General features: G+C 48.6%; 1 protein-coding gene across 8 annotated transcripts in view; it reads left to right on the top strand.

The window, feature by feature from the left end:
- Window positions 1-20,758, top strand: part of BICRAL (BICRA like chromatin remodeling complex associated protein) — a 2,181,199-nt gene that overhangs the window by 402,209 nt on the left and 1,758,232 nt on the right. For all 8 annotated transcript variants that reach the window (XM_069608491.1, XM_069608492.1, XM_069608494.1 and 5 more), the window contains one exon: window positions 13,828-13,870. In XM_069608491.1, coding sequence (XP_069464592.1) covers window positions 13,833-13,870 — 38 coding nt within the window. In that variant the 5' untranslated portion in view covers window positions 13,828-13,832. The remainder of the gene's footprint in view (window positions 1-13,827; window positions 13,871-20,758) is intronic.

The following is a 20,758-nucleotide window of genomic DNA, read 5'->3' as shown; positions in this document are numbered from 1 at the left end:
GTTGGGGAGTTCTTGTTCGATTTTTGGGGGGGTTCTTAGCCCCATTGTTGGGTATATCATTGCTTGGCATGTATAGGGTTGGGTTGCTTGACAGGGAAACACAGATGACATGCGGTCCTCAATCCATTATTCGCTAAACAGTGTCCAGGAGGTGGGTGGCTCCTGGTGTAAAGAAGGTTACGGTGGAGAGGTCCTGCTTGGTTGGAGGGAGGCATGCAGGTGACGTTACCGGGTTTCAGATGTGGTGGTCAGCTAGGAGAATCGACTACAGTAAACTCATGCATCTTAAGGCAGTGTGTTCAATTATGCACCATTGGGATAATGGCGGATAAAGGAGTTACGTGCATGACGTGGAGCGTTCATGGCCTGAACTGCCCCTCCAGGAGACACATCTATCCCAAATGGGGAAAGCTGCATTCGCTAAATCATGTGGTTGCCACAGGTATTTTTCATAGTACTCTAGGTACTTTAGAGTGGTGGGAATTGTCATTAGGAAGACAATTGGGTTCCGATGCACAAAGGTAGTGAGGGACACAGAGGGCAGAGCCCCAATCCTAACGGGTCAGGTACAGGGGCAGGGATTCACCTTTGCGAACTACAAAGTTCCTCATACTGACTCGCTGGATTATTTTGAATTTGGTGAAGGACAGATCAGGAATCTGTGGTGAGGCTGTGTGTGTGTGGGCCCCCTGTGGTGAGGTTGTATGCGTGTGGGGGTTGTCCCTGTGGTGAGGCTGCAAGCGCAGGGGGTTGTCCCTGTGGCGAGGATGCACGCGCAAGGGTGGGGGGGGTTGTACCAGTGGTGAGGCTGTGCATGAGGGGGTGTCCCTGTGATGAAGCTGTGTGCGTGAGGGGGGGTCCCTGTGACGAGGCTCTGTGCGTGAGGGGGGGGTCCCTGTGACGAGGCTCTGTGCGTGAGGCGTGGGTGGCCCTGTGGTGAGGCTGTGCGTGCGAGGGGTGGGTGGCCATGTGTCGAGGCTGCGTGTGGGGGGGTTGTCCCTGTGACGAGGCTGCATGCGCGAGCGGAGTGTGGCCCCTAGCAAGGCTGCATGCTCGTGCGAGGAGCATGGGGGCCCTGTGGTGAGGAGGAGGAGGTGCCGCCGTCGCTTTGTGGCGAGGCTGCGTGCTTGGAGGGGGGCCCTGTGGGGAGGGGAGGAGGAGGAGGCCGAGGCCATGTGATGAGTCTGGGCATGAGGAAGGAGGGGGCCCTGTGGCAAGGCTGCGCACAAGGAGGGGGGGGCACTGTGGCGAGCCTGCGCACGAGGAGGCTGCCCCCTGTGACGAGACTGCGCACGCAAGGGGTGGGTGGTCCTGTAGCGAGGCTGCATGCGCAAGCGGGAGGTGGCCCTGTGGGGAGGCTGCATGCTCGTGCAAGGAGGAGGAGGGTGGCCCTGTGGGGAGGAGGAGGTGCCTCCGTCACCCTGTGGCGAGACTGCGCATGGGGGGGGCATTGTGGCGAGCCTGCGCATGACAAGGCTGCCCCCAGTGCCGAGGCTGCACGTGAGGAGGCCCTGTGGCAAGGCTGCACACATGAGTGGGTGTGTGGCAAGCATGGGGGATGTGGGGAGGATGCACGCGCGAAGGGGACTGTGGGGAGGCTATGCACAAGGAGCGGGTAATGCAGCAGATTACTATTCTGGCTGTGACGGGGAAGAATAACGCAGGGTGTGGGAACAGGTTGCTAGTGGAGTACTGGGACGAGGGAAAAGGAAGTGGGGATAATGCTCAGATTACTATTGGTGTTTTATAATGAGGAAGTTGGAGGTGGTGATAGTGCAAAGGATAATTAATGGGGTATTGAGACGAGGAAGAGAGAGGCACGGTAATGAGGTGCTGGGTTGAGGAAGAGGTTGGTAGTCGATAATGCAATGGATTACCAATGGGCTACTGGAAATAAGAGGGAGGTGGGGCAGTGCAATGGATTACTAATTGGGGTACTGGGTCAAGGAAGAGGGGAAAGGGGTAATGCAATAGATTACTAATGGGGTACTGGGAGGAGGAAGAGGGAGGTGTGGCAATATAGCAGATTACTAAGGGGGTACTGGAACAAGTAAGTGGGAAGCAGATCAATGTAACTGATTACTAAGGGAATACTGGTACAAGGAAGGGTGAGTCAGAGTTAATGGGGTCCTGCGAAGGAGGAGAGAGTTGGGGCTGTGGTGTACTGGGACACGAAAGAGTGAGGTTTGAGTAATGGGCAGCTGGATGATGAAGAGGGAGGCGGGGGTAATGTGGTACTGGGATAAGGAAGAGGGAGGTAGGGATAATGGAGAACTTGGATGAGGGGTAATGCAACATAATACTAATGGGGTTCTTGTATGAGAAAGAGTAAGGAGGTGGTAATGGAATACTGGGACAAGTAAGAGTGAGGCGGGGTAATGGGGTACTCGGACACGGAAGAGAAAGGCAGGCTAATGGAGTACTTGATACTTGGACGAGAAAGAATGAGGTGGGGGTAATGGACTGCTGGGACAATAAAGAGAGAGGCAAGGGTTATGCCGGGCTGGGATGAGGAAGAGGTAATTAGCAGTAATGCTGCAGATTACTAATGGGGTACTGGGACGAGCAAGATGGAAGCAGGGTAATGCAACAGATTACTAATTGGATACTACAACAAGGAAGAGTGTTCGTGGGTAATGTAACACGTTACTAATGTAGTACTGGGATGAAGAAGAGGGCGGTGGGGATAATGCAATTGAGTACAGTTGGTGATTTGGGATGAGGAAGAGGGAGGTGAGGAAAATGCAATGTATTACTAATTGGGTACTGAGATCAGAATGAACGAGGTGTGGTAATTTGTACTGGGTCAAGGAAGAGGCAGGTGGCGGCAATGCAACCGATGGGCAGCACAATGGATTACTGATGGGGTACTGGAATGAGGAAGAGGGAGGGTGTTATGCAACAGATTATCAATGGGGTATTGGGATGAGGAAGATTTAGGAGGGTATTGGGTATGGGGACGAGGAAGAGGGAGGCAGGGTAATGCAATGGATTACTAATGGGATATTGGGAGGAGTAAGAGGGAGGCAGGGCAATGCAACAGATTACTAATGGGGTACTTGGACACATAAGAGGGAGGCGGGTGAAAACAGAGTATTAATGGAGTACTGGGATAAAGGAGAGTGAGTGAGTGAGGGGTAATGGGGTACTGGACCAAATAAGAGAGAGTTAGAGTTATGGCCTACTGGGACAAGGAAGAATGAGGTGGGCTTAATGGGCTACTGGAGGGTGAAGTGGGAGGCTGGGGTGATGGGGTCATGGAATGGAATGAGGAACAGTGAAGTGAGATAATGCAGCATACTGCTAATGGATTAGTGGGATGAGGAGGAGTGAGGCAGGCCTAATGGAGCACTGGCAAGGGGAAGAGAGCGACAAATTAATGGGGTACTTCAAGTGAGGAAGAGAGTTAGGTGATAGTTATGGGCTACTGGAGTGAGGAATAGGGAGGTTGGAATAATGGGGTACAAGGATGAGAAAGAGGGAGTCTGGGTGTGAAGGATTGCCATCTGGCTATGGTGGAGAAGCCCTCCCAAAAGCTTTTCCCCTGTGCCCTGAAAGTACTTGCCATATCCAAGAGCCTACAACGGGTTTCACAGCATCTGGAGAGCCAGAGCAGCCAGGATACCTGTTTTTGCCATCGAACTGCCTGGACTCAGTGAGATGAAATTACCAATTAATCTTCCCACTGCAGAAATGTACATACTTAAGAATTGTGGACTTTCAGAATGTAATTACATTTGGGTTACGTTTAAATCAGTTGTTACAAACAAACGGAGTGCATGATGCAGCAGGGGGGATGTTTTGGGATTGCTTGGGTGAATTTCAGTTATGTGGGCCCTAGTTCTGAAATGCATAAAGAAGGTACTGTCCTAAATTGTTGTAATAATAGTTTTGTGTTTCCGAGGCAGATTATGTCATCACTAAGTATACAATTAAAAATGCAAGCCTCAGAAAGAAATAACATGTTGTTCTATTGTAACTGTGTAATTACATTACTGAGCTTGTGGATCTGCTTAGAATCACATGCTTTGCATAAGCCGACATCGAGTGGTAGGTGCAGAGTATTACATGACTTGTTTTCGAAGTATGAAAAGGGACGTTGACTGGGCACGTTTGTAATACTATCCCTAGTGTGACGTGTACTGTACCCATGTTCCTTCTCGCGTCGAGGTTCTCAGATTGTTTTTTCCGCCATCATGCTCAGTCACTCTTATGCAGAGTCCTTAGCATCTTTCGATTTTTTTTTTTAGATTATTTAAACGTATATTCCTTGGGTCTTTTGACTGACACATTTTCAACACTGTATCTACAAACTGAGTTAATCGGCAGTTTACGACTTTCGATACCGTCTTTGACATTTTGCCACAAGCTTCGGCCTGCATCAGGCCTCGACCTTACAGTAGGGGGAGTTGGGATTAATACTGTTACAATTCACTAAGAGATTGTCTCTTCTCATCTTTCCCTTTCTCTACGACTGTCTATCTGCTTTTGCTCCTAAACATGGAAGGAACACCATTTAAATTCCTTCATTCAATAGAACATTTCTGTGGGTAGACACACACGTGTGTAACCACTGTCTTCCCAGTGACCATTTAAAAAAGGGCTGTGCAGAATGCTAGCTATTTCATCCAAAGACGCTTAAAGAGAGACACACTAAATGGTGGGTGGCCTATGCCATGCAGGCCGCATCCAGTTCGCCCACCGTTGCTTATGAGTCGGCAGAAGAAGACTGAGGCAGCTACGGCTCCCATTCAGATGCTGAAGACATTGAAGACGAGTCAGCAGACTCACGCGTGCCAGTCACCAACCCCATTGGGGTCCCAAACATCACCATAAGCACACAACCCTTTGCCGTGGTGGACTTCCGTGCTGACTATCTTGGAGGGCTCCTAGATGGTGCAGGGCCCGGTGTGGGATGCAGTCTCCGCTGGATTTTCGAGGCCAGCGTGTGCAGCGTTGTTGATATGTCCAAGGACATGTCCTTCGGGCAGATTATCCTCGCCCTCATCCGAGCTGCTAATAAATCTGCACCAGCTTCTCCCGGGCAACCTGCAGGTCCGTACCCTTCTTAGGTACAGTAGGAGCTTTACCCCTTCCCCTCTCCAGAGACGTCGTGACTGTCGACACCACCTTCGTGGCCATCCCCCCTTTCGACAAAGAGGTGATGGCCGTCGGCGAAGTGGTCGTAGTCTGTCGATGTGGTTGTGGACATCGATGACAAAGCTGTTCTGGCCGGTTGAGCTGCCGATGATTATGGCGTTGCCGAGGGAGGCAGCGAAGGGCCACCTTTCGATCTTTCCTTCGATGTCTTATCTGCCTATGGTAAGTGGAGTTTTGACAGAGTCAAGGACTTTCTTTTAGAGCACACCTGACCGGTAGGCTCACTGTAGAAGTAGTTCATGACGGCAACCTCGTCCTTCTCACGTTGCTATCGCAGCCGTGGCGAACCCAGTGGGATCAACGTTGTGCAGCCTGGCCTTCCTTTGGACCCCCGGAAATGAGGTGTTCCCAAAGGACCTTGATGTCTTTTCCGAGGGAATTTGTTTGTGGGACCAGCCAATCCTGGGGGAAGCATGACCATGTCCTGAAGCAGAGTCGGAGGCCTTACCCGATTTCAACTAAGCCGCCAGCCTACTGTAGCTGTCTTTTTTTTTTTTTTCCTTTTTTTTAAATCCCTGGCAAACCCTCAATCCCTCCTCATCATGGTCAGGATGCAGGCAATACAGACATTTAGGGTGTCAATCTTCGACATACACATTTGTCAATCCATGCTTCGTGCAGAGTTTGAAGAGGCATCTCTTTTCTTCTGCCATGTTGGAAAGGCGCGCAGTAGGCCCCAGGCCAGGCCTTCCTGAAACTCGATGAAAGATCTGCAATGTAGTAAAATCTTTGCCAACAGTGGGTCCCTGCTGTCTGTAATCGACCTGCAGTCGAACGATAAGACAAAAATGTATCAAAATCTACTCAAGAATTGTCAAAAAAACACTTGAAATATGAAAAATACCTTGGAGAGCAACAAGCGGACTCCCAACACTGAAGTGTGCGGTAAAAATCTATCTGAAGATGGCCACAAGGGGTGGATCTTAGCGAGAGGACTGTCATTGGATGGGGGCAGTATGACCCAAAGGGCAGTGATTGGTTTAGAGGAGAAACAACAAATATTCAGGATGACAACGCTAGTGGAAGTAATTCCACTTCTAAAAAGAGGGGATTGCATGGCAACGTTGAATGTGAAAGATGCATACTTTCAAATGTCAATGTTGCCAGCGCACAGGAAATACCTAAGATTCAAAGTAGGGTCTATTCACTACCAAGTACTTCCCTTCGGTGTAGCCTCAGCGCCATGGGTATTTGCAAAAGTGCTTGCATTGGTTGCATCCCACCTGCTCAGACAGTCTATTCCAGTGTACCCTTATCTAGACGACTGGCTAATAACAGGCAACACACCTCCACTGTGTCAACAGAACACTCAAACAATCAACCTGCTGTTTCAGTTTGGTTTCTCAATCAACGAGAAAAGATAGTCGCATTCCCAGTCAAGTAAAACAGTGTCTAAGAGCAATAATTTAATCAGAGGACGCATTTAGTCTTCCCCTCCAACAAGAGCATTCAGAATGCTATTTCAAGGTCCAAAGTATGTAGCCGCTCGTCAGATAACGGTATGAAAGGCCATGCAACTTCTCGGAATGATGGCTTCCTGCATCTATCTTGTACCACACGCACGATTGCGCATTCGTCCAATGCAAGAGTGGCTGGCGAAATAATGGTTGCAAGCAAGCGGTTTATGGTACTATCTGGTGGTTTCGCAACCTCTCATTCAATCACTACAGTGGTGGACAAAAGAGAACCTTTTAAAGGGCAAGTCCTTTATCACTCCAGCAGTAGAAGCCACTCTAATAACACACGCATCGCTATCGGGGGGGGGGCGCACTTTCTCCATCAAACACCGCACAGCGTGTGGACGCAAGCAATGTCCAACAAACATATTAACCTTCTGGAGCTACTAGCAATATTCAAAGTTTACAAGCATTTCAACACCAGATAGCAAGGAAGACAGTTCTAGCCCTGACAGACAGCACTACAGCCATGTATTATATAAACAAACAGGGCAGGAAACACTCCCCAGGTCTGTCCGAACTAGCCCAGAGCATCTGGAATTGGGCCCTCAAACACTGCATGTTTCTCCTATGACAACATGTTCCAGGGGAACACAACTGTCTAGCAGACATGCTAAGCAGAATCATACAACTTCCCTCAGAGCACCAATGGCAACTACATGCAGACATTCTACACAACGTCTTCAAAGATTTGGGCCATCCGGACATAGATCACTTTGCAACAAAAGAGAACACACAATGCCTAGACTACGCATCCAGGTATCCCCAGACAGTGTCAAAGGGGAAACGCACTCTGGATGAATTGGTCAGGGAAATGTGCGTTCGCTTTTTCCCAAACACCACATCTAAACATAAAAATCTACAAGTTGCTTCAGGCACATATCAAGATGATCCTAATAGCGCCAATGTGGGCACGTCTAACACGGTTCTCACACCTGCTGAAAATGTCACTTTGCCCACCAGTCTAACTACCCTGCCCTTACAACATACTATCCCAGCATCAGGGGACAATACTCCATCTGTGTCGACAAACACTGAACTTGGCAGTTTGGCTCCTGAAGCCATAGAGTTTGGACATTTTAAACTTGCCCCAAAGATATATGGACATCTAAAAGGAGGTGGTGGCGTCTCTTTCGAAGGCCGCCGAGACAGCTCTGCAGCGCGCAACCCCGAAGGCAAGGGTATCATTTCGAGGAGTGCGGCTGCATTCCGGCCCATAGAGAAGACCCTGGAGAAGAAGATGCCCGTCATCTCCCTGAGACCTTCCCCTCTGGAAGCAAAGGTGGTGGTGGGGGGCGTGGTGACCCTCCAGGGTACAGATATCTCCTATGAGGAGGAGCTTGTCTGCCTGCAAACCATCCAGGATGAGGAAAACGTTGGAAACAGGCCTTACGACGAGCATGCCAAGGAAGGCGATGATGAAGGCGACGACGGTGAGGGTACCGTCGAGGAAGAGGAGCAAGGCGACGAGGGCCTGGGCTCCCGGCCGGTGCCCTAGCTGCCTATTCCGTCTCCACCTCAGCTGCCACCCCCCCCGCCTCAACCCTAGAGACCTCTCGGTGGACACTGCACACTCTGGTCTTTGAGATACAGACAAGGATACCTATCGCGCCAGCGGACCCACCCGCGGCGCCAGCGACGGCTGACCCTCTGGCAACGGGGGAGCCTGCCGTCAAGAAGAGGAGAGTACACCCTCCACCTCCTTGCCTCCCTTCGCCCCCTCCCCCCAAGGTATGAGACGGATCCTGACACGGCGACGACGGGCACGGACGACGATGGTGGGAATGGGACCACCTGTCGCCACCTCCTAGATCTTCGCCGCCAGACGAGATAGGCTTGTTCCACGCGATGATCTCCATAGCTTTGGAACTCTTCCAGCTCGCTCCAGAGGAGAAGGAGGGCTTCTTATATCAGCACCGCGAGGCGAAGAGAAAGACCATCCTCTCGGTTCCACTCGTGGATGACATTTGGGGAAAAGGCTTGTCTCTCATGAAGAACCCTTCAATGGCTCCGGTGAAGACGGATCGCCTTGAGTAGAAATACAGGGTGCCGAACTCTGCGCCCAAGTGTTTGCGGGCCCAACCATCTCCGGTGTGGTGTCAGCTGCGGTCAAGAAGAAGTCCTCGGGTGCTTCTTCATCGGTAGCATCCACCCCTCTGTACAGCGAGGGCAAGAAGTTAGATGCCATGTGACGGCGGGTCTTCTGTTCTGAGGCAATGACCATCAAGGCCGCCTACACCCTCTACTTTGGAACTTTGGATAGAAATAAATATCAATCAATCAAAAACCCTCACCATCGTAGCACGCTACGACCGGGAACTGTGGTTCAAGATCGCTCCCGAACGACAAGAGGTACGAAACGCTGGAAATTCTGTAGGAAGGCGAGGTGGCCGCAGACATTACAGACACAGGGTTCTGCCAAATGTGAAACAGCGTTTGCCTTTGTCGTCGTGGCTGGCTCAAGGCCATCAACTTTCGTCTGGACGTTCAGTCGAAGGTGTTGCACATCCCCTTTGTTGTGGACAATTTCTTTGGGAAGGCTATGGATGAGTCTCTACAAGCCATAAAGACGGGCACGGAAATAGCGCTTGCCTTGGGCATGCTTCAACAACAGAGGCTGTCCTTTTGCCCCTCAAGCAGCAAGTTCCAAGCATCCTCCCAAGGATTTCAGCGGTGACTCTGCTTCTTACCGCCAACCCTCTGGCTCGTCGGCCCAGGAAAACCAACAGTGGCCGCTCCAAGACATTCGGAGGAGGACGTCGCCATCACCAGGGTCCCCAAGGCGACCCTTCGTCATCCAAGCAGGCTTGAACCGACCGTGGCGTCTGGCCCCCACCCGTGCACCCTGGTGGGAGGCCGACTGGTGAACTTCATCAGTGTGTGGAAGACCATCTCCACCGACCGTTGGGTGCTGGACGCTCTCACCCACGGACACACCCTGGAATTTCAATGGAAGTATCCCCGAATACCACTGGTGGCCCGGCGGAAAAACCATGCCCCTCAGCTGCTGCTGGAGCTGTGGGCCATGTGGAAAAAAGGCGCGATAGAGCTCGTCCCAATGTACTTCCTCGTGAGAAAGAAGACCGGAGGGTGGAGGCCCATCCTCGACCTACATCGACTGAACAAATACATCAAGTCCCAAAAGTTCGAGATGGTCACTCTTCAGCACATGCTCGGGCAGCTCGAAGAGGGAGACCTTGTCATCGCTGGACTTGGAGGATGCGTACTTCCACAGCCCCATTCCGCAAGTTTCTGTGATTCGTGGTTCAAGGGAAGCACTACCAATTCAAGGCCCCTGCCTTCGTATTGAAGTCGGTAGCCAAGGGTGTTTACCAAGTGCTTGGCGCTGGTGGTAGCGGAACTGCAACTGCCGGGGATCCACGTCTACCCTTACTTGGACGACTGGCTCATCCGGGCCAGTTCAAAGGACATCTCTGTCGACCACACAGCAAGGACCGTTCGCCTACTGATGGAGCTGGGGTTCTCGGTGAACTAAGCAAAGTCCTGCTTGACTCCATCGCAGGATGCGCTGTTTCTGGGATCCCGACTCAACACAGTGTTGTGCTTGGAGTCTCCATCGGAGGAAAGGATTGCGGCCATCTTGGGCAAGGTGCAAAGGCTGTTGGCACTGAAGGTCGCCACGGTGAGGACCATCACGTCTCTGCTCGACATGATGTTGTCATGCATCTACCTCATCCGACTATGTGGGCTACGGATGCGTCCACTACCTGAGTTCCTCGACGACCGTTTGATACAAGTGTCGGGAAGCTTCCAGGACAGGATCACGCTCAACGAGAGCTTCCGTCGAGCGAGAAGGTGGTGCGGAGTTCACGTTCATCTGTCAGGAGGCGCGTATTTCTGGACCCTACCTCCCAAGGAGACAGTCACGACGGACACCTCCCTGGAAGGATGGGGAGCTCACACCGGAAGTCTTCACGCAAGAGGCCTGTGGCCGCCGGAGGAGAAAACATTGCACATCAACGTGCTGGAGCTGCAGGCAGTGTTTTGGGCTTTCAAGTCCTTCCTCCTGTCCCTCAAGGGCAAGGTGGTGCAGGTCTTCATGGACAATACCACCACAATGTTTTACATCGGGAAGCAGGGGGTCACCAGATCCCTGGCGGTCTCCAAAGCAGCGCAGGACCTATGGCACTGGGCCGTCACTCAGGGGATGTTCCTCATTCCTTTTCATCTGGCAGGAGTAAAGAACACCGTCGCCGACTCTCTCCGCAGGGAGTTACGCTCTTGCCACGAGTCAGAACTTCGGCAGTACCAAGTGGATCACCTGTTCCGCAGATGGGGCAATCCCCAGACCAATCAGTTCGCGACAGCGATGAACTCCAAGTGCCAGAGGTTCCCCAGCAGGTTTCCCCTGCCGGGGAGCATGGGGGATGCATTCTCATTCTCCCAGACAGCCTGTTTCTGTATGCCTTCCCTCTGTTGCCGTTGCTTCTTCTACTCATCATTAAATTCAGACCCTACCGGTGCAGGATGATCCTTGTCGCACCAGCGTGGCCGAGGCAGTTCTGGTACACGGACCTTCTCAGCATGTCAGCGTCCCCTCCAGTCAAGCTTCTGGTGGTCGCAGATCTTCTCGCCAGGAAAGGAGGCACAATTCTGCACCACAACCCAGGATCGCTGAACCTGAAGGCCTGACTCCTGCAGTGTTGGAGTTCGGGGGCTACAATCTCCCAGCGGACTGCAAGGAGGTGCTTGCCAAGGCCAGAGCATTGTCTACTCTAAAATGCAACGGACATAAATGGAAGAGGTTTGTCATTTGGTGCTGTCCACAGAAGATCGATCCTCTACGAGTCACGACTCTGCAGGTACTACGATATTTGCTGTCATTGACCAAAGCAGGACTAGCTTATGCCTCTATCAAAGTTCATCTGGCGGCCATCTCCTGTTATGGTCACATCGTCTGGTTAAAGAGTTTGTTAAAGGACTGTTCCGTTCGTTCCCACCGGTGAAAGCTCCAGCCCCGGCATGGGAACTCAATGTGGTGCTGACTAGGCTCATGGGCCCTCGATTCGAACCTATGCAGACAGTCCACTATGCAGCGTTCCTCGTGTAAATCACCTCTGCACGACGAGTGGGTGAGATTCAGGCCCTGTCCTGTAAACCACCTTATTCGACTTTTCACGACATGAGGATGGTGCTGCGGACGCACCCTTCCTTCATGCCCAAGGTGTCGTCGGACTTTCATCTAAACAAGCCCTTGGTGTTGCCTGTGTTTTTTCCAACAGCTTTGTCGCCGGCTGAAAGGACTTTGCACTCGCTGGATGTGCCTAGAGCGCTGAAGTTCTACGTGGACCGCACAAAGAGTTTCCAGAAGACGTTGCAACTTTTTGTAAACCTTGGCACTGTGAACAATAGGAAGGCCCTCTCCAAGGCTTCCATTTCCAGGTGGCTCTCCGGCAGCATCACCCATTGTCACCGGTTGGCAAACCGACCGTTGCCTGGTCGTCTGAGAGCCCATTCGACCAGAGCGATCGCTGCAACTTCAGCGTTCCTGTCTGGTGTGCCCCTGTTAGGCATCTGCAGGGCTGCTACATGCAGGTCGATGCACACCTTCACGAGATTCTACTGCGTCGACAGGGATTCCAGGGAGGAGTCCAGAGTCGCCAGGCAGTGCTGCGCAACCTGTTTGCTTGAAGGTGAGCCTGGTGAGGAGGTAAGAGATGCTTATGTTGAGCTTTGCTGCCTCCCGTGGTTGTGCATGTATGTACTGCTATGTATTCTTTATTCATGAGCATGTGAATCCATGCCAGACCCCATGCTGGAGAAGGAACAAGTTACTTATCTGTAACTGTTGTTCTCCAGCATGGGTCTGGCATGGATTCACATGCAAACCATCCGGCCTGCCCCTCTGCGGCTCTTCTCTTGGTCCTACTGCCACTTTACGTGCTACCAAATCTGAAGATGGATGCCAGAGGAGGGGCTTAGGGAGAGGGCAGTCATTGGCTGTGGGCAGTATGACCCAGAGCTCAGTGATTGGCTGTTAGGAGAAAGACAGTTCAGAAATGACTTTACCGGGGATTTCCGGCCTGACGACAGGAAATATTCATGAGCATGTGAATCCATGCCAGACCCATGCTGGAGAACAACAGTTACAGGTAAGTAACTTGTTCCTTATAAGACTGATTTTCTTGTAGCAATAAGAAGAGTCAGCGAACTGCAAGGTCTCAGTTCAGGATCCATTTGTTGCTATTCACAAGGACAAAGTTGTGTTACGTATACATCCTTGTTTCTCTCCTAAATTAATTTCAAAGTTCCATGTCAATAAAAGACATAAAATTCAGCAGGAAGAAGCCTCGATACACTAGACGTCAGGAAGGCAGTAATGTATTACCTACACAAAACAAAACCATTAAGGAAAACCGATCAATTCTTTATTTCCCATATCACAGGAAGAGAAATGGATTGCCAAATGCATCTGTTATTCTTTGTCCAAAATAACATTACCATTCACGACCAAGGCACACTCTAATCGGGGCAACTCTACCTTTCATCACAAATGTGCTCTTAAATGCTATTTGCAAAGCAGCTACTTGGAGTTCTATTCACACCTTCTCACAGCATTACTGCTTAGATGCACATTTGAAAACTGATTCCTAGGTGGGCCAGGCGTTGTTGAGACATCTTTTTGCTGCTGTACCTTCTAGCAACACACCGCCTTCTCCAGGTACTGCTCATTAGTCTACACAAAGCATGTGATTCTAAGAAGAGCCAAAAGCCTCAGAAGACATACATTACATACCTGTAATCGTCTTTCTGAAACTTGTATCTGCTTAAATTCAGACCCTTCCTCCCCTCTTGGAGTTGAAGGTGCACAGATATCTTACACTTTCTTTCCTGTACTCAGGCATACACTTCATGCTACCTTGTGTCAGAAATAAAACAATCTGAGGACCTTGTTTGGATGAAGGACCATGGGTTCAGTACAAATCACACTATGGATATAGTATTACAAACCCACCCAGTCGACGTCACTTTTCAAACTTCAAAAACAAGTCATGCAACACTCTGCACCTACCACTAGATGTCAGTCTATGCAAAGCATGCAAATCTAAGCAGATACTAGCGTCAGAAAGACGATTACAGGTATGTAATGTATGTCATGCAGTTTTACTTTTACCCATTATAGTTGAAGGTTGTTGCATTACTCTATATGTCTTCTTTAACATTTCATCCTTTCTTTTGTTTGTATTAGTTGTCATGGATGATGACGATGACTGCCTTTTCGATCTAATAGGGTAAGTTGATTGTACAACTTCTTATGGCATATGTGGGAACTGGCTTGGAATTTCATATTAATTGCTACATCCGGAAGATCTGTACATTTCAGTTTTAAGGCTTGGATGTGAGCTGGTAAAATGTATGTATATTTGTGGCATATTAGTTATTGATTAATTAATTCGCTTTTATACTTTGCCAAATCACTACCATAGGGTCTCAAAGCGCTGTCACAGATAGCACAATAATCACTCCTAGTCTCAGAAGTGGTTAAAGGGTTTTTACTTGAAGATGTTGTGGCCAATAGGGCCGTCCTTCCCTCTCTTGTCTGGTGTAGCACCTCAACCCTAACCCAGACGTTCCTGACACCAGATTATTAGATCAAGGAGATTAACTCCTACTGTCTAGTTCTATTTTTGATAGTTAGTGTTAGTGTTCTACCAGGATATGGGGATTATACCTTACAAATCCCCTCTTAGTTTCATACTCCAGGTCTAAAACCCTCACTCTGACCTCTAATGTTCTACTCTTTTCTCTTTTCCCCATCTCCTTACTCCTCCCACCAATCACCTGTCCGTTCGATGTTCTCTCTCCACTTAGATCGTTTTTCCACCCTTTGATGTAACTCTTTCCTCCTCATTGCTACCACTCCCTCCTCCTACTCCTTTCTCCATTTTATTTATTTATGTTTACATTTGTAAAGCGCACTCAACCTGTAAACCTGTAGGCATCAAGGTGCTGGTTTCTTAAGGTTACAGTTACAGTACATGCATGTTACTTTTTATGCTCCAGGGTTCAATTTTCTAAAGGATATGGTTATAGAATATCACATTATGCAAGTTGTACAATGGCACAAACAGGGTAGGTGCATGGTCTGGTGAAGCCACACTTCATGGTACAGGGGACTACATCAGGTGACCAGATACATCATGACACAATCAGGGTAGGTACCCAGTCAGGTAAAGCCACTCCTCACGGTATGGGGGTGCTACCTCATGAGTACAGTTACATCAGGGCATGATCAAGGAAGGTGCATAATCTGGCAAAGCCACGCCTCATTGTGTGGGGGGCCACACCAGGTGCACAGAAACAACAGGACACAATAAGGGAAGGTGCAAAGCCCAGCAAAGCCACACCTTGTGGTATTGGGGACTACTTAGGTGTAGAGGTACATCATGTTACAATCAGGGTAGATCCACAGACTGGTAAAGTCACGCCGAATAGTACGAGGGGCTACATCCAGTGCATGGATACATAGGACACAATCAGGGTAGGCGCACTGCCTGGTAGAGCCACACCTAATGGTATAGGAGGCTACATTAGGTGTACAGGAGCAATCAAGTAAGTTACAGGAGCATATAACCAGCGCAAGGCTAGAGGAGTCAAATCAGATAGGTTACAGGCACATATCAAACACAATGCAAGACTAGAAGTCAGATGAAGTGGGTTACGGGCACATCATATACTCAGCGGAAGGCTCGGTGTGGCACAGAAGGTCTCCCAGGCAGATGAAGTGAGCCTGGGAACTCATTGTGCAGAGGAAGTCATGGGCATTACGGCAGACACTCGGTATGTCATACAAGGTCTCACAGGCAGATGGAGAGGTGCTGGAACCTCAGTTTGCAAATGAGATCACTGACATCACAGCAGGGACTCGGCGTAGCACACAAGGTCTCCCAGGCAGGTGGAGTGGGCCTGGTACCTCAGTGTGCGGACAAAGACATCACAGCATGCACTCGGTATGACACGCAAGGTCACCCAGGCAGATGGAGTGGGCCTGGGACCTCCATTCTACTACTCTTCCTCCATACTTCTGCTCCCTCATTCGCACTATTACTCCCTTATCTACACCACAGCTATCGTCGCCACACTACTACCCCCACCAACTACAACTGCCACTCCCACCAAATACTACTGCTAATCGCACCTACTACTACTGAAACACTCAGCTTTCACTCAGTAACATCCGCTTCTTAACCACTTCTTACACTTATCTTTCTAAACACACTTGCTGCACAAACACGCACACTAACACAAAAGTACTACTTCCACTCTCTAGCCAATCCCTCGCCAGCTCCAGAAATCACCTTCCCTGTCTGCTGTACCTTCCTTCCTCCTGCTGGTCTCTTGGTTGTCCTCCAGCCCCACTTCAGACCACACACAAATAAACCACACTTCCTGCTTATCTTCCTCTTTTTCAGCTGGCATTGGATTGCTCTCCCTGGTCAAGCTGTCAATGGCTTCCCCACCCAGGCGTGTGTGTGTAAATAACAAATTCATGAGAAGCGGGCTGTGCCCTAGCCACCTTTCCCACACAGGTCCGTTTCGTAATGGAGATGGCAGCCCAGGAAGGTGAGTGTTCATATTCGTGTTCCGGGATCCTGTTCCAGGTTCAGGTAAGTTATATGGGGGAAGGTGGGTACTGCTCCTCCTTCTGTCCCTCGTGGTCTTGGGGTCTTGTGGGTTGCTTGCTGTTGCTCAGCAGTTTTGCAAGGTCCTCTTCTCTGCCATGCATGGATTCAGCCTATCCATGTGGCATACTCTCTTCTCGTTGCAGCCTGTTTTCCTCTCTCTGCCGCTGTGCATGGTTGCAATCTAAAGGTTATTTAGTACTCTTCTCTGGGTGCACCCCTGATGGGTTTTCTTGCTTGCCTTCTTGCCTGGGTGCTGTATTTCTAAAAGCAACAGAAAGACACTGGCAAGTATGTGACATTGGAGCTAAGGCTTGAGATAACAGTAGTCTGCACAGAAACATGCAGGATTTGGGGCCATATCAACTGCAATAATCAACTTCAGGGCTAGGGGTGGTTGGTAGGCCTCTGATCACTGACTGAGAGGAGTTCCCACCCCACCCTCGACGAGGCCAGGTTACTGGATTTGTCACTCATCTTCATCCTGTTGCCTAAGTCCTCTTCTTCCTCTGTCTCTCTCGGTTGGCTGACTTACTGGGGATAGCGGGACAGAAAATCCACATTGGCTTGTTTTGATCCAACCCGATGTCCTACAGTGAACGAAAATGACTGTCGGGCCAGGAATCCTATCAAAAGACATGATGGTTGGTAACTTTGTCTCTGGCCATCCAGATTAGTGGAGCATGATCTGCCACCAGTTTCAATCTTTGACCAGTGAGATATTGTAGGCTGTATACTTCCCATTTGAATACAAGGGCTTCAAATGTAAAAATGGGATAGTTGATCCCTCTAGGCTGGAGCTTTTGGCTGCTGTATATTATTGGCTTTCCCATCTCCATATGCAGCTTGGGATAACACCGCTCCAGACTTGTAGTTGAGGTATCCGTCTGCAGAATGAATTCCTTAGAATAGTCTGGCATTATGAAAATCAGATTTGTACATAAAGCCTGCTTGAGTTGGTTGAAGACATTATGGCTTTGTTGTCTCACCTGACGATGGTGGGATGTTTTTTCTTTAGTTTATTAGTTAGGAGACCTGCAGTTTCTGAGAACTTTTTTTTTTTAATTTTCTTTATTGGCTGTTTTATGGTTATACAAAATAAACCTTTAGGCCAAAATAATTCCATACATAAAAATCATAACTCTCACATTGTACATAATGACCCATTTTAACATCAGGTTAGTTACTTCCTGTCACTTGCCATCCTGAAGTGCTGGTGTACATATTAATGTTCTAACATTTTGAAAACGGCCATTGCTAGTTTAACAAAAGCCAGGGTAATTGAGACGCGGTCTCCCGAGAGTAGAACTCTCCACCAATCATCTTCAGATTTGGGACCATATTTCTTTACTATTTCAGACATCAGACACATCCTTAAGTCTTTTGTTGCTGAACATGACATCACTAGATGGTTTAAAGTTTCGAGCTTTGCATTTTCTTTGCATAACCGACAGGTTGGGGGTCCCTCCACCTGGTTCCAAGATCTTAAAACTTCTCCAATTGAAAATAAATTGAGCCGAATTCTCAGGAACTGGAGTCTACAGAACCAGTTTGGAAATAGCTGCAAGTACTTTGATACACAATTCAATTTTGTTTGTTCTCCTTGTGGCTTTCCATATAGACCTGTCTTTCATCATAGGTGTTAATCCAATCTAGTCTGTATAGTTTTTGTTTCGCCTTGTCAGGATTTTGTGCCAATGATAGAGCTGATTCTCCCAGGTTTGTAAGTTCATTTACGCACAATAATTCCCATTCCCGTAGCAATGTTCTGATTTTTCTATCAGGGCTCGCTGAAGAGTCCGGAAGCAACCCCTCGGATTGGGATCAGTGCATTTACGAAACAGCTGAAGAGTTTTCTACCTTACAATAACTCTGAGGGAAGTCAGACCAAGTTCCATTCGTAAGGCCTGCATTAGAAGACTCTTTGGAAGATTTAACACCTTCAAAACAGACCATAGATAAGGTTCCAGTTGTTATCTTTGAACTTTAGCAAGGTCTCTGTCCCGTACGTTAAGATCGGTATGGCTTTCATCCTGTAGAATTTGATCAATGGGATCAAAGAAAAGCCACAGACCTTTTCAGAATAATTTTGCCTTGCGCCGCTAGATTGTTTGCTTTATTGCGCAATGTGGCAAGTCTATGAGCATCACAAGTACTTGTGTTTAGACGAACACCTAAGTACGTTAAAGACTTGACCATCAGATTTTTGTTCCCCTTGTAGGAACCATGTTTTGAGTCTTTTTGTTCTGCTCGTAGTTGGATCACCAAAGGCCATGATCTTTGATTTTGAGGGGTTTATCTGCAAACCATTTGCATCAATATACAGTTGTAAGGTGGCCCACCGGCGTCTAGTCAACCAATACTATATCATCGGCAAACAAGAGACGCCCCACTTCTTCATCTCCCAATTTGGGCGGGAAGCAGCGAATGCCCACAAATGCCTGATCAATATCAGATATGAACGTATTAAAGAGTCCTGGGGCCAACGGACATCCCTGTTTCAGCCCCTTTGTTGTATGTATTGGTTTTGTAGTGGTCCCTTTGCAGTTTAGTTTTACCCTCAGCATAGTGCCTGTGTAGAATTATTTAATAGGCGCCGTAATCGAACCTGGGCATCCCCACTTGTCCATTTTAGCCCACAACATAGGGCGCTTAACGGTGTCAAATGCTTGGGTTAAATCTATAAACGCCAAGTAGGTTTTCTTCCTTCCAGTTTGCTCAGATCTTACTTTGAGGATATTTATAATAAAAATGTTCAGGGATGTCCCGATGCCCTTCTTCTCTGTGGGCAGTTGTAGTTAACCATTCAACTAGATTTTTTAATAGTAGCGAGGCAAATAATTTTACGGCCACATCCAGTAACACTATTGGCCTGTAGTTCGCCGGATCCGTCCACAAGCCTTTTTTATAGATAGGCACTATTGTTGATACCTTCCAAGACAACAGGAGCTTCTTTACCTTGTTGATATGCAGAAACAAAGTAGAGAGGAATGTCGCCCATTGAATCGGATGTTGCTTTAGCATTATATTAGTTAGCCCATCGGGCCCCGGTGCTCTTGAGCTACTAAGTTTTTCAATGCTCATTACTAGAGACTCGGGCGACACATCAAGCCCGTCCCATTTTGGTTCTGTTGGAGAGACCCTTGAGCGATCCGTGGTCATGTTATCTATGAATTTCTTAAAATAGTTCACCCAGGTTTGGGCTGGAATGGAATTTGATAGGAGAGCTTCCTGTGGCTATTGAATAGTTGCATATAATCCAGGCATTCCTTTGCTCGGGTTAGGGTCATATGACTTGTTGCCTCTTTCAGGTTCCTTGACAGCTGTTTGATTTATTTTGTGGAATTCTTAGCCTATTACGACCAGGCATTATTTCCAGGGCGTTACAGTTGGTATCATCCTGCTCTTTATAGACTGCCAGGCATGCTAGGCTAAGAAGATTGTGCTCACTTGCTGTATTCCCAGTTACTGACAATTTTTGAATAACTGGAACCATGTTCCTTGAAGTACAAACATAGTCCAGAATTTGGCCCCAGTGTTGGTTATTTCTGTTCGCCTTTGTAGGAGTGTTGCCTGGAGTACAACCATTCATGATTAACAGATCTTTCGAGGCCACCATTTGTTGCCAGGCTAGACCCTGCATCCCCACAGCCGTAGTTTGTACTTGATCAATCTCACATAGGGTTCCATTTCTATAAAATCATACACAGTTCATGTCGCCACATAAAATGATCCAGGGGTCGTTCCATTGAGTCGCTGGTCATCTATCATCTCCGCCACTTGTTCGGGGAAGGCGGTACATTCCTGCCGCACAGGGTTCCAATATCAATTCATTAAAACTATGGTGGACGTATAGTTCTTTATAGACATCTTTAAATTGCCCACCATACTTAGATATAAGGGTGGGGGAGAATGAGTTTCCATGAATTCAAAACCCAGTTTATCTTTGACAGCTGTCAAAAGGCCTGATGATGGTCTGCCCTTGCGGCATTTGATCGCTGGATTTAGGTGTACTTCATACCCCTCAATTATAGGATCCCTCCTTAACCATGTCTCTTGTAGATATATAATGTCATGATCACCAAGCGATGTTCCTTCGTCAGAGAACAGATGGACAAATCCACTTGTGTTCCAACATGCCAAGCTCAATAGGGATTCTTCAGGCTGGCGGTGAAGTTAAGGCATACTGATCTTATCTAACAGTAGGCCAACCAACCACTTCCAGTTGTCATCTGAGCCTTTGGGGTTAGTTGAATTATTTTCGACAGATCGTTCTGTCCTCCTTAGGTTAGACTTGGTCGATTCTGTCCGCCTCACGGGTCGGCGGCTGGATTGTTTGTTGTTATCAGACCTAGTGGTATCTCTCTGACTGATTGAATTGCGATAAGAGCTTTTCTGTCTAGGGGATCTTGATCTCGAGATCCTTCACCTTTCTCTGGACCTTCTTCTAGTTGTTTCCCTGTCACGGTCCTTTTTTCGATTGTTTTCGTAAGCCAA

Source organism: Ambystoma mexicanum, chromosome 4q, assembly GCF_040938575.1.
Source record: "Ambystoma mexicanum isolate Mex_15411 chromosome 4q, UKY_AmexF1_1, whole genome shotgun sequence".
In the NCBI taxonomy this organism is placed as follows: domain Eukaryota; kingdom Metazoa; phylum Chordata; class Amphibia; order Caudata; family Ambystomatidae; genus Ambystoma; species Ambystoma mexicanum.
Note: the sequence above shows the minus strand (reverse complement) of the source record. Positions and strands in the feature narration are given on the sequence as shown.